This window comes from Filicampus tigris, chromosome 8 (assembly GCF_054856515.1).
Source record: "Filicampus tigris isolate MCC_2025a chromosome 8, RoL_Ftig_1.0, whole genome shotgun sequence".
NCBI classification, from domain to species: domain Eukaryota; kingdom Metazoa; phylum Chordata; class Actinopteri; order Syngnathiformes; family Syngnathidae; genus Filicampus; species Filicampus tigris.
The window spans coordinates 8,563,019-8,576,871 of record NC_141224.1 but is presented as its reverse complement, the minus strand read 5'-3'; the positions used below and the strand labels follow the sequence as shown (position 1 = coordinate 8,576,871).

General features: G+C 38.5%; 1 protein-coding gene across 11 annotated transcripts in view; it reads left to right on the top strand.

Moving 5' to 3' along the window:
• Positions 1-13,853, top strand: part of znf385d (zinc finger protein 385D) — a 107,491-nt gene that overhangs the window by 37,670 nt on the left and 55,968 nt on the right. For 8 of the 11 annotated variants that reach the window (XM_086039208.1, XM_086039216.1, XM_086039207.1 and 5 more), the window contains one exon: positions 6,999-7,175. In XM_086039208.1, the coding sequence (XP_085895334.1) occupies positions 7,121-7,175 (55 nt within the window). In that variant the 5' untranslated portion in view covers positions 6,999-7,120. Of the gene's footprint in view, positions 1-6,569; positions 6,653-6,749; positions 6,833-6,998; positions 7,176-13,853 lie in introns of all 11 variants that reach the window. The other 3 variants (XM_086039214.1, XM_086039203.1, XM_086039204.1) reach the window with 2 other exon arrangements.

Here is a 13,853-nt window from a genome sequence, read left to right as displayed (position 1 = left end):
TATATTTATTTATCTAATGAAATAACTAGTTAATTGTTTTCTGTAAATGAAATAAAGAAATATTGAACTAGAAATGATGTTTTATTATTAGAACAAACACATTTTTGATACATTTGAACAATTTTTCTGTTTACCTTTGCTCACCCCCAGTCGAATCACATTGAATCGGATCCAGTGGATGACACCAATATATAAATACAATTGTTTTAAATTAAATATTAAATTAATATTTACTTGATCAATCATCAATTAGTATGGATAGAATCTTATTGAAGTCCAAACATGGCCGAGCAAAATCTGTTTTTGAATTTCATTTTATTTCAAAGTGCTTGCACGCATGCTTTGCAGATGCCAGGTGGGATCGAAATGAAAATGAGATGTTGTTCCATATTTATTGTGTGATTTCAAGTCCAGTAGTTTAAAGCAGGAATGTCTTCCTCACCACCGGGGTGGCATGAGGCCTGGGGCTGGCTGCAAAGGTTTCTGGGCTCCCTCACAAAGTGGCTCTTTTGTAAACGAATCCCACAAAACATTTGCTGTGGTTTCATCGCTGCTGGATTAGTGAGCTGCGGAGGATTTAATTCAGCAGGTCATCAGGATGACACGTTTGAAATGGTTCACTCAAGGATTCCGAAAGGGATGTTCTCATACAATGGAGCTTGCGGACTACCACACTCAGCTTTTAGTGGGATAGCACTGACTAAAGAGATTAAGTGACTGCAGGGGGCCGCTCTTGTGTTACCATCAAAGGCTGGATTTACATGACTCAACTCATACAATTCAGATTTTTTTGCCCTTAAATGGCACGGCAGAATTATGTGGAAATCAGATGGAATCACATAACCTCCAAATGGAATCTGAATTTTTCCGAAATAGATCGTAATCAAAAATCGGATCAATATGCCAGTGAAAGTTCAGCATAAAGGCACAGATGGGCTATACAAAAAACTGTGTTGCCACAGTTACTTTACCGAATACTTGATTTTAAAGTTAGATTACATGTTACTTTAATCGTGACATTGGCCAGATACCGGGAATCCTGCTTTTGTACTTAATTGGAAGTGCATTTTTGACAGTGATGTTTCAGAATAAAGTTTAGTGTTCTTAAAATATAATAAAGACAACCTTTTTGACCTACCATAATGAAGGGCACTGTATATATAGTACATATATAGTACATACTACACACCTACCTACATATACATACTGTATATATACACATGTACATACAGTGCATTTATAACTCTATAGTAGGCTGAAAGGCTTTGGGCTGAAACTGAAAAAACTGTAAATTCCCTAACCCAGATCACAATCTGAATTTTAAAAAAAAGAATTATTTTATCCGTCCACAGAACTGAGTATCCAATGACCAGTCCTCATCAACACCCACATTTACAAAAAAAAAAAAAAAAAAAAAAAAAAAATTAGCCGTAATAGCATAAAAATCTCCAATAACCTCAGGCAAAATACCTCTATTAAAACAACCATTTCGAAATATAATGTATGTATAACCGTCCACTCTGTATTGCTGTAGGCTATCTTAAGTTTGAAATTTCCTGTGCCTGGGAATTTATGTCAATTTGTGAGGTCCAATCTCCATTTTATTTCATCCGGACGGTGTTCTTCCACGCCGAAACAGTCCAAGCATGCCTTTATTGGACTTTGCTTTGGAACAGAAAAGGAACTTCCCCAAACCGTTGCCACAAAGTTGGAAACACTCAACTTCAGGCTCATCCAAAAGGCTGTCGTGACATCCAAGCCCTGATCCTGATTGATTGATTAATGGATTAAGAGCTGTGTCGTGGACCTTTTCGTGTCTTTGATGATTTGACAGTTTTGGACGGTGTCTGTTGTCGGCACGGCCTTCTTGGACTCGTCCTGTGATGATGATGTCACTTCTCATTCAGTGGGAATGCCAGACATCGGGATTGCATTTAAACCCCAAAATGCAAGTCAGATGATCAGCCACGCGGGCTCGCTCCCCGTACGGGCTGGCAACAGTACTCATGCTCAAGTAGAAGTACAGCTACTTTTGTAATAACAGACTCTGGTAAAAGTAGACCCAACCTACTGATTCTTTTACTTAAGTAAAAGTAAATAGGTTCTGACTCTGAAATGTACAAAAGTAAAAATACATTTTGAGCTTTCATAGAGCTCACGCTGAGAAAGATAAAACACCGGAGACACAATGGAAACAACGCAGTTATAGCTCTGTTAATGTTGTGCAGTGACTAGCAAAAAAATTTCCATTAGCCAATGAGGACAACAGAAAAATACTTTTTTTTTTTTTTTTCAATTTAAACATCATTTTTGAACGCTTAGTTGCTGGTGGTTTCCACTGGTTTTTGGAGCCCACAACATCAAAAAGATTCTCTCAAATGACATCACAGTTGCTCAGGGCTCAGGAAACAACCAATCATGGCTCAGTTTCAGAAAACAGGTGAGCCGTGATTGTTCGTTACCTGAGCCCTGCGCAGCTGTGATGTCATTTTCAGTCGGCAGAAAGTGACAAAATGGCTGCCTCCTGATATGGATAAAAAACTGCGGATTTTGCTGCTTAACTCATGTTCCACAAACGCAATATTAATCAGAATGCTGTGTTTAGACTAATGGAGGCACATATAACATATTGTTGTTCAAACCATGTAATTTCATCTAACAAACGTTCGCTAGCTTAATGCTAACACAACGGAAGTTTGCATAAATGTTATAGTAATTATAAAACAGCTGCTACTTTAACACAAACAGAGCAGCAACACATACAAACAGAGCATACAACATTACTCACTGGCGTACTGTATATCAGAAAGTCATATTTTGTGTGCTCTTTGGGAACAACAGATATTAAAACTGCTTCATTTGTTTCTGTATTACATTGAAGCGTTCGCTTCTTGTTGCTGATAATTACGCTGCATCTCTTCCAGAAGACCTCAGCGCTGCCTGGCATGTTGTGGCACAACGTGGAACTACAACTTTCAATATGACTTTCCTGTGTACTATAAAAACACATTTGAAAAACTATGATGATATAGCGGGGTCGTGAACAATGATCTGCAAAACATTGGGGAACACTAAAGTATAAAGTTGTCAGAAAAATTACTACTCAAGTAAAGTACAGATTCCTGAAAAATCAACTTTAAGTAGAGTGTCCAAGTTTTTGTACTTGGTTATTTCACACCACTGCCCTCCATACAATCACGCCTCCATGAGACTGCCCAGCTCTTTTCCGCAAAGAGACAGCGAGGCCCGGAGGACTTAATTTGTCCCCGCACACTTTGTCCCCAACTCCAGTGGAAGCCGTTTTCAGCGTGTAGCTGGTGACATTCCAGCGCTAATGCCTGCCTTGGCTTTCAGCGTAACAAGAGTCAGATGATTGGCTGAGTCACAGTGGATCACGTAGAGCCTGTCCTTCGTCTTAATCCGCTCTCCAGTGGCCTTGAGTTGGCTTCGCCGCGGGTTACGAGTTACACAAAACCACAGTTTACTCTCTGCGTTCCTCGTAAAAAGGGGAGTTGTTTAGTCAGATGCCATCTGCTGCTGGCTTGATTTAACACCCGTGTTGCTTTTTGCTGAGCATTAAGGAAGGAGGTCACCGGGGAACACAGCAGTGACCAATTAGACTGTCAAACGGGGGAGCTTTTGCACGCGGACTCGATGGAAGTTGGATCGTCATGAGGGGAGCGTAGGGACTGATCTCCAGGCTCCCAAAGCAGGGGTGGGAATCGCAATTTTGTTGCCAATGATATCGATGATATCACCGTGCAACCATTATGCGATAATCGATATTGGAGGAAAAGCTCCAAGGTTGTCTGCAGTAAAGTAACACCCGGCTCCATTTTCGACTGACTCGTACTTCAATAAAAATACAGCAGCTTTATCCCTGCATAAATATCTCTGTCAATTTAGTTGAAATGTTTTGTGAATAGCCAGGATATTTGTTGAGAAAAAGAGTTTCTTGAAAGAAAAACTCCAAGGATGTCTGCAGACGCTTTGCGCAGTAGTAGCAACACTCAGCTCCATTCTTGACTGCCTCTTCATGCAAAAAAAAAAAAAAAAATCAGCTCGCTAGCTATAAAAATAAACGTGTTAATTAAGTCACAGTGTTACGAGATAATGTTCCAAGAATAAAGTCATAACATTTTGTGAAATATGTAAATACAAAAATTACTGGAAGGAAAAGCTCCAAGGTTGTCTGCAGTCTGTGTATTAAAACAAAGTGCTATTGTGACTCTTCACAATTTGTTTGGAAATATCCACAAGGGTCATAAATAAGCCATGGCAGGGTTACCGTTTTGAAGGTATACCACGTTCTTGATAAGTCACGGTACCTATCACGTGAACATTTTATGCGATAAGTACCATTTAACGGTTAAATGCTGATAGGTTGTCGCGTTAAAATGTGCTAAGTTTGACTTATGGTTCAGGTAACTGGCGGAGTTCATTTTTTGTCATTGACAAATAGATCACAGTTTAACGCAACGTATCACATTTGAATGTATGTCATAATGTGATATTATTTTTTTTTGCAGGTGTGGCCATGAAACTTCAATATTTTTGCTCAAAGTTATATTAACCTCAGAATCCGAATCAGAATCCATGTCGAGTCATAATATTATTTCATGAAAGAAGTTGTAATGTTCAGTGAATAAAGTCGTATATTTCGGTGAGAAAACACGTCATAGTTACAAGAAAAGTCATGAGTTTATTTCATTTAAATGTCCTGTAAATATAGTTGTATTTAATGTTCCGAGAGTAGTGTTTTTAAGTAAAAGAAATAAGTCACATAATGTTGTGAGACAAAAGTGTCATAAGTGCTGTTGCACTTTTTTGTCGTAAAAATAGTCATATTTTTATGTTGGGAGTTTGCAAAGCTCGCACTAATGAAACTTGACAAGTTCTTCAAGTTTTACATTGTAATATTTTCCCATTACTTTTTTTTTTGTTGCTCCCAAAAAAAGTTCACATGACAATGCAAGTAACTGTTGACCTCACTTGCCTTTGCTGTTCTTGTAAATGTCTTTCAGAGTGACACAGGGATGGCAGATCACATTCATTTAAAAATACGACAACACTCTCCACGTCACCTTTTGTTAGACTTTTCTAATCAGCGCCGAGGAGATTCCAATTATGCGCAATGTTTTCAAAGTGAATTCCAACGAGATGGTCTCGCCTGGGTGGCTAGTAATAATAATGATAATAATATCATGCACCTCCCCACACTGCTAATCTTTCAAAAGAATGATATTACTTTGAATTTTCACAAGGAGAGTCACATGAGTCTTCATCAGTTTGAGGCTTTTTATGACCCAAACACTGAAAAGCTCAAGTGGTTTCATGCGCACGCTAATTAAAAGTCCACAAAAAGGGCCGCGTTGAGGGGCGGGGGAAGTTGCGGCCTTCGTTATAAAAGCCATTCCAGAATGAGCTTGTTGTCATTCACTGCACAAGTCGTCTCCTTGCAATCTCCCGCTTCTTCTTCTTCTTCTTCTTCTTCTTCTTCTTCCTCGTTATCAGTCCCCGCAGCTTGTCAAGCAGAACGCGGCCGAGTGGACGAGCGCAGGTATTGATCTCCAGGGAAGGCGCAATCGCTGCAGTCTAACGAGCACAAATTAGAGTCAAAAGCTTGGCGGCCGACTTAAAAGAGTGTTATTGCACAAAGACGCTGAAAGCCGATGAAGTCAGGCGGCCAAGACAAAAGGTGGAATCAAAGTTGGGAGATTATTACAAGCATTTAGTCAGATCACGACGGCAGCTTTGATTGACTTCAGACGCAGCTGCGATTACATGAAAAACACTTTTGACAATATTTGTACACAGAGAAGTGATTGAAGGCAGGGGTGTCAGAGTGATTTTTGTTGGGGGCCACATCGTAGTTCTAGTTTTCCTTCATGTTTCCCATCATGCAACTGTATAATCACTTCATTATGTTATCACATATACATAATTACTATAACAACAGGCTCTGCATTTTATTGTTTTATTTTTTGTTACTGTTTGTACAACGGTACTTCAACGAGTGACCCGATTTTTTTTTTTAAGGGGCCACATCATGCTATTTTAAGCTTTCAGTTATATATATATATGTATATATATATATACGGCACACTGGCGATCTAATTTCTTACGATATTTTAGTTATTTTGCTGTCTTCTTTTCTTATCCGGATGTAAGACACCTGATTCACTAAAATCCTACCTCTCCCAATGTGGCTGCCGCACCCCTTTCATGATGTCATTCTAACTTTCACTACATCACATGAAATGTGTTCAACTCGGGTAAGACTTCTAAAAATTATTTATTTATTAGACGTTCTCCTATGCTAAATCAACAGAGACTTGCACAAAATCATGCGAGACCTTCACAAGAATTCCACTGAATCAGATCTACTGCCAGAAGTCTGATAGAACTTTATAGCTCCTTTGATATTTATTTATCTTTACAATGGTATATCTTAATCCATGTTTGGATTTTAATCTCCATTTGGATGAGGTCTGATCCTGATCTGATGGTTTCTGGGCAGATTTGTGTCACTTAGGGCGTAAATCCATTTGCTTTTAATCTGCTTCTAGTCACACCATTTCAACATAACCATGGTGCGAGCCGTTTACTGTCTGTGAAAAGCTTTACGATCTGCGGTAAAAGTTGGTGCAAGGTAATGTGAAACATGTTTTTTTTTTTTTTTTTTTTAAATATACGACAACCTCATTTACATTGCGCCGTTGTGTTCTCCAACTTCCGAACGTTTGAAGGACCGCCTGCTCGCAATCACGTCCACCATCCGGGGCGCTGTGACCTACTCTGATGTCTGCTTCCAATTATTACAAATCCTGAGGTTGGTCCATGTTGAGAAGGGGGGAAAAATGTGAGGACATTTTGATCTTCTCTGCTTGAAAAAAAAAAAAAAAAAAAACATAAAACAAGCTAGGCGAAGGGTCAAAAGTTTGTCGAGTTTAACAAGCTGTGCTACTTTTTTTTTTTTTTTTCTTTCAATCTCACAGCAACTGGACACGTGGTTTCCTGCCTCTGCGGAGCCACTATCTTCCTGCATTAATAACGTCCTCAGCTGCTCCATCCCAGATGAGTCACAGCTGTAAATGGAAACAGCCAGAATAGTTTGGAGATGCTGCCACTTGTTCCAGTCTTTGCCGATCCACTCCCGGCCTGGAGGCCCCCAGGTACGAGCACTTATCTGGTCGCCCGCTGATAAGAAACACATGGAGGGGAAGCGGTGGGTAAGTCAGACTTGAGTTGCAACATGCTAAGTGGGGAGTGGGAGGGGAGCGGGGGTGGGGTGGAGGGATACAAGGGTGCATGTTGCAAACAACTCTCATGTGAACCGGAGATTCTCCAGTGAAAGGTCCCTTCAGTCACAGGTCACCAAAAGAACATTTCATGCTAACACAGTACTAACTTGAGGTATCAGAAGCGCAAATGTCGTACACATTTTCATGATGAATAATAAAATTGCATAAAAGCCGCAACGTGCAAACTTTGCCGTGTCAACTGTCATTATATGTGACAACACGCGGAAACCGTTAAGACACTTCTATAATGAAACACTTCCTTGATTATTCTTCTTCTTAATCATGCATGACTTCTTCAAATGTCAATCAAATATCACAGTCTTGCAAGACTTCAAACAAGAATATTAATTGGAAGGGTCATCATATGTAACATTGCGCAGGGCCTCCACAGATTCCCAGGAGACTTCTTCAAATCTGGTGTGACTTCTGCTAAATCATGCACGGCTTCCTCAATCAGGCAAAGCTCTGGTCAAATCACGGCACACTTTCACAAATCTCGTTAGACTTGCACTACATCGCTTGAGACTTCTGCTGAATCACACAAGACTTGCGCAATTCATGTGAGACTTCCTCTTAATCGTTGCAAGATATTGTCCTCAAAAATCCATATATAATATGTTTTGCGAGACTTTTTCAAAATCATGTGACTTGAGCAATTCTCATGAGATTTCAGCTAAATCACGCAAGACTTCCTCAAATCACGCAAAAAGACTTCCACAAAATCATGTAAGACTTCTGAAAAATGATGATTTCCACTAAATGGCCTGACAGTTCCACAAAATTGTGACACTCTCGCTAAATCACCTGAAACCTCAAAAGAATCTCGCAAAATTTCTGCTAAATTCTTGAAGAATTCTGCTGAATCCCTTCTTCAAATCTTCGGATCATTCCAGCTAATCACGTGAGAATTGCGTAATTCTCACGAGACTTACACACAATCATGCGAGACGCATGTCATTGTCACAAGACTTGTATCAATCTCACTTCTACAACGAATTTTGTTGTAACTTGGTAGGTAGCACTGTATTTTTCTTCTGTGCGATCTACGCGGGCATGTTCTCCCCGTGACTGGCTGCTTGATAAATCTCAAGCAAACGTGAAGCGACGTGTCGGGACGTTCTTGAGAGCTGAAGCAGTTGCAGCTCTCGCACAAGCCTTACATCATTTTGTACGCCAGCCAACTCATCAGTGTGGACAAGTTAACACAAACGCTCAATCCGGAGCACCTGCATGAGAACAAGAACCGGCACAAATGTATGCCAAGAAATGTTCTCATATGCAACAGGAGAAAGCTTTCTGTTTGAAACGATTTTCCACTGAGCACAGCGCTTGCATGTTCTTCAATGTTAGGCTTGTGCAGAAATGTATTAAAACTGATTTAGTATAAAAACCGATTTTCAGGAGCATTAAAGCTAGTTGTTTGCAAATCGAGACCAATAAGGCACAAATGTTGCACATGGTGATGAATATGCTAACGTAGTATTTTATTACAAGTATTTCCATAACAACACAGGACATTTTTTTTCTCAAAAAGGAAGTTTTCCTTGGTTCGGAATTTTTGTATTTTGTCAAGTTTTTTTTGCCACTGTCCAATGGAAAGCATGTAGGTTTGTGTCTCCCCCCCGCCCCTCTAAAGTAGCGCTTAATCAGAAAAGAGTCTCAAACTTGACAAATATTAACGTCATCACAATTGTTTTGATGTCCAAACAAATGGGATTTTTGCCAGCCTTCTACCATAAATTGTGTTAGACTTTGCACGGGTTCCACTAGAGATGCACAAACCAGAAAAGCAAGCACACGATTGCGGCAATCTTTCCCTTCCAGAATGATTCTGTTAACATGATAGCACTTTATTCCAGCTTGTGGGTCAACAAGCTCCCTCAGGAGGCCGATTTCCCCTCTCTGGCGTCTCCTTTACGAGCGCTGCACGGATCCTGTCGTCTTCAAACTAATGAAAAGCGTCGTGAAAGTGACATCGGGATTAATGAAGTATCCCGGGCTCTACGTCACAGCACTCTAGGGCTTTTTTTCCACATTGCTTAACCGTGGTGACAAATAACACCTTTGAATCAAGGTTAATCACACATATGGAAAAAATGGCTATACATATCGACTTTTTCATAAATCATTTACAAAAAAAATAGTCACTGAAGATTCACAAAGTGCATAATGTTGGTGTTCAATTATATTCTCCATATTTTGTGAGAATCTTTTGCTTTTTCCAAATTAAAAAAAAAAAAAAAGATTCTGAATCTCTTAAGAATTCCATGAATTCAGCCATTTTCCTGAGTTGAGTGAGCCTGTAGCAACCACAAATTGGGTAGGTACTTGAATATTGAATGACGAATCTACGTCACAATGAAGGCAAAATTAAATGTAATCATTTTGGAGGCTTTTGCCTTTCTAAGACTGTTGCATACAAATAACAAACTACGTAGTTTTAAGAAATTTAAACCATGTCAACACTCATTTTGACCTCTGGTATGCAAAAAACAGTGGGGAAAATTTGATTTTGATGGCTTGGGATCTTGGGGGAAAAAAAGAACACTTTGAAACAAAAGAAATATATACAAAAATTAAAACATTTTAAAACTTAAAACAATTGTAAAACAATAACAAAAAAAGTAAAAATAAAAACTAAATAATTAAAAAAGTACTTTAAATGCAATTTTCCTAGAGTGGGAAAAAAGTAGTTATTTGCTTCAACCTAGTGAAAAGCGTTTTAAAAGTGACAGCGAGATTAATGACGTTTCTCGCGCTCTTCGACACTCTACACTGACAAATAACGCCTGTAAATCAAAGTTAAAAAAACACTTTTGGAATAAATGTTTTTACAGGAATACGGCTCTCTTGGATGGAGGCAGCGGGGGTGCTTGGAGGTTGCGCAGGCAGAATGGCAATTGAGGATGAACTGAAAATGTGTGTGGTGCAAAATGGCTGTCCGGGGAAGGGTGATGGCGACGCTAGCTGAGAAACGCTGAGCTGGCAGAGGCCGTTTCATTTATTGTTTTTGATTGGAGCAGACACGTCACAGGGTGTCTGCTGGACATCTGTGTGTGTGCGTGTGTCTATGTGTCTTCTGCGTGCGTGTATTGCTTTGATTAAGAAAAGCATCTCATTTGTAGTCGATAGCATCGTCTTGGGCTTGAATCGGTCAATTCTGTCTGACCTTCAGAGGTAGCAGTTCAGTCGACCAATCAGACCACTCTTTGTGGATGTGTGTGTGTAGGTATGTGTGCGTGTGTGTGTGTATGAGCGCATGCCTGAGCGAATACCAAACAACACAGCAAAACAGAGCGTTTGCAATCATTTGACATGGTGTGGTGTTAGCAACAAACATGCACGTCGCTATTGATTATTTTGTTAATTGATTATTATGTGGGTGAATTATCGCACCGTTGATGAATGGAACGTGATCAAAGAGCAACAGCGTCCGATTGAAAGGATTAAAATGTCTTAAATCAACAAATCACTGATTACACACTTGTGGAAACAACTCATTTAATGTTTGAACTGCCGACACTATTTCCAAGAAATTTTGAGTGGTTCCATATTAAATCTGTCTACAGTGCCGAAAAATATTTAAAATGTAAATTATATTAGCAATGTAAAGTATTTCAGTTGAGGGATTTTTTTCTAACAGTTTTCTGTTAGTAACATGCAAAAGTATTCAGTAATATACAAAAATATATAAAAAAATAAAAATGAAAAATAAAAATATCCTTGTGAAATATTTTTCTCACCAAAATAATTTCCAAAGAAAATGATACAGTAGTAAAAATATTTTAAAATAAAATATTATACATGATATAAAAATATTTAAAAAATGTATTTGTAAAATTATAAATATTTAAGATAAAATAATTCAACTGGGGGTTAAAAACATTTTTTTTTTAAAAATTATATTCAAATGTAATTTTTTTGCTGCAATAAGGTCAAAGAATTTTTTTTTTAAATAAAAATGTTTAAAAGTGACGTATTATACAGTATATAATTGCCTATATAAATGTAGACAAAAAAAATAAATATATATATATATATATATATATATATATATATATATATTAGAATATCCATTATCTTACATTATTAAACTCAACAGGTGACCAGTAAGAATAATTGATACACAGACGAGCGCAAATACAGCACATGCATGATAATATATTTTTAAACAAGCAAAAATGTAAATTTTAGCATGAATTTATCTCTTTCCCTCCATGTTTTCTCATTGTGAGGACAATGTAGCAGCGGGTGCAGATAAGGTCTTTGCATCAACATCAGTCATACAGTGTGTTTGTGATAAGATGGTTTGAATATGAAAAGTCGCACGCATAAATGCTTGAATTACATTGCAAAGCAAAAAATAAAAAATAAAAAGTGTTGACTTTCATGAGATAGCAAAAAAAAAGATGAAAAATACTGGTTGTGACTTTGCTACATTATGAAGACGATTTTCAAAAACATGGGCTCGCTGCTGTCCATTTGTGTCCACCTCACTTTCTTTTTTAAAAATCCATTTTAAAAATCCATTTTAGCTGTGTTGATGTGAAAAAAAAAAAAAAAAAAATGTCTGAAAGGCAGCATGAATCTCAAAGCAGCACTGTGGTTAGGTTCCGAAATAAGTATTTAATAGCTTACTGTCGTCCCATGAAGCAAATGAATAACGGAATTTTTATTGATATAAAGAATTCCATTTTAATCCAACAAGTGGACTCTCCCTCTGGGAGTCTGGGGAAAGATCATATTATGAACGATATCAGAAAAAACGTGAAAAAATGTTGTGGTTGTTTTACAACTGGCGCTTCGTGCAAACAAACTGCAATTTGAAAGGAAAGAAATTTACAAATGAATAGACACTTTACAGTAATGAAAGAAATGAATGTTGGTGAAAAACTTTATGTAAAGAAGCAAAAAATCTAGAATATGACAGACTATGTGACAAGTACAAGCTGGGTAGTAAAATCGAACAAGGCCTGGACGATTAAATGAATTAAAAATAATTGCCGTCCAGCACTTTTCATCTATTCATCTCGTTGGCCACTATGTGGCACACAGTTACAGTATGACGTACGTCAACATTGCGAATTTATTGCGAGGCCACCTGGTGTGTCCCATAGGAACCATTCCCATTTTTTTTTTTAGCTTAGTTTTGGTCCGCAGCGACTCCTGAGGGAAATAAGCAGCTGTGCTCTTAACGCTAAGCAGCTAGTGTAACGGTTTTTTTTGTGTTTTTTTTTTCCCACCCTTCTGGAAGCAGCCGTCTAACTCTGGCGAACATGATGGATGACGGCCGACGTCACGGGCTTGTGAAATCCAAACAGCCAAGCTGAGTGGCTGGTGAACGACCCGCATCATCATTAGCTCCATTTTGTAGAAGATTAGCTGCCACCTGCCGCACAAAGGCGTCAATCAAATACTGCCCGATATATTGGCGAGGGAAGGGGTCCATATGTGTGCGCTAATGACCTTGCCAAGCAGACCGATCATTTGCATTTAGCTCAATCATAACCAAGCTACTAATAGTGTTGCTAAAATTCACTTAATCCTTTGCTGAGGGAATTTAAGGAAGTTTAGCGAAAAATGAAATTCATCGCCTGAAGTTATTTTGGGGCAATGTAAAATTTGGTTGGCATGTTTACCATGTGTAGATCCTCCAAAAAGTCTAAGAAGCAAAGCTTGAAAAGACACAGTAAGTCTACCATTTTGTTTGAAGCGGCCATTGTATTTGTTGTTTCCTGGATCCTTCAAAGGCTAACTTGTTGTTGCACTCCCTGGAATAAAAAATAAAAAAACCAAAAAACAATAATCTGCCCCGAAAGCCAGTTTCCCTCAGCTCATGGAATTTGGTAGGCATGAGCAGACCCATAAAAAAGTCTCAATGCCTGAAAAGGCACATGAAGTCTGCCATTTTGCTTTGAAGTTGCCATTTAAGGGGTTTTGCTGGGGGGTCCTTCAAAGACCAATTTGGCGACTGGGCAGCACCCCCTGCAATTAAAAAAATAAAATAAAAAAAATCCTCTCCCATGCTGGTTTCACTTGGCAACATAAAACTGTGTTGGCAGGTCTACCATGGGTACACCCACAAAAAGTCTCAAGAAGCCATGACCAAAAAGAAATTCTGCCGTTTTGCTGTATTTTCAACGACAACTTGTCTTAGAGAGATTTCTACCAAATTTGAAGAAATCAATCAATGAAACGAGTCACTTGGCAACACAAAATGTGGTAGACAAAAAGTTAAGTCATGCTTGTAAAGACACAGTCTGCCATTTCTTTTCAAAGTGGCCGTTTTATTGTCGTTTGGTCATTTACAGGAGTCCTTTGAAGACACACTCACCGTTATTTGAAAAGAAACGTTTTAAAAAGACTCACAAAAAAAGTCCTAAAGAGGTACAAGTAGTCAGCCATTTTGGTTGAAGTGTACCTGTAAATATTTTGGTCAATTTATTGATTTCCAAGCCTCCGTCAAAGATCAAGATGACCTAGAGATGCATAGGCGCCCCCTAAAGGCAGAAATTTTGTGGTGTCTCAGACATTACTGTGATCACCTGC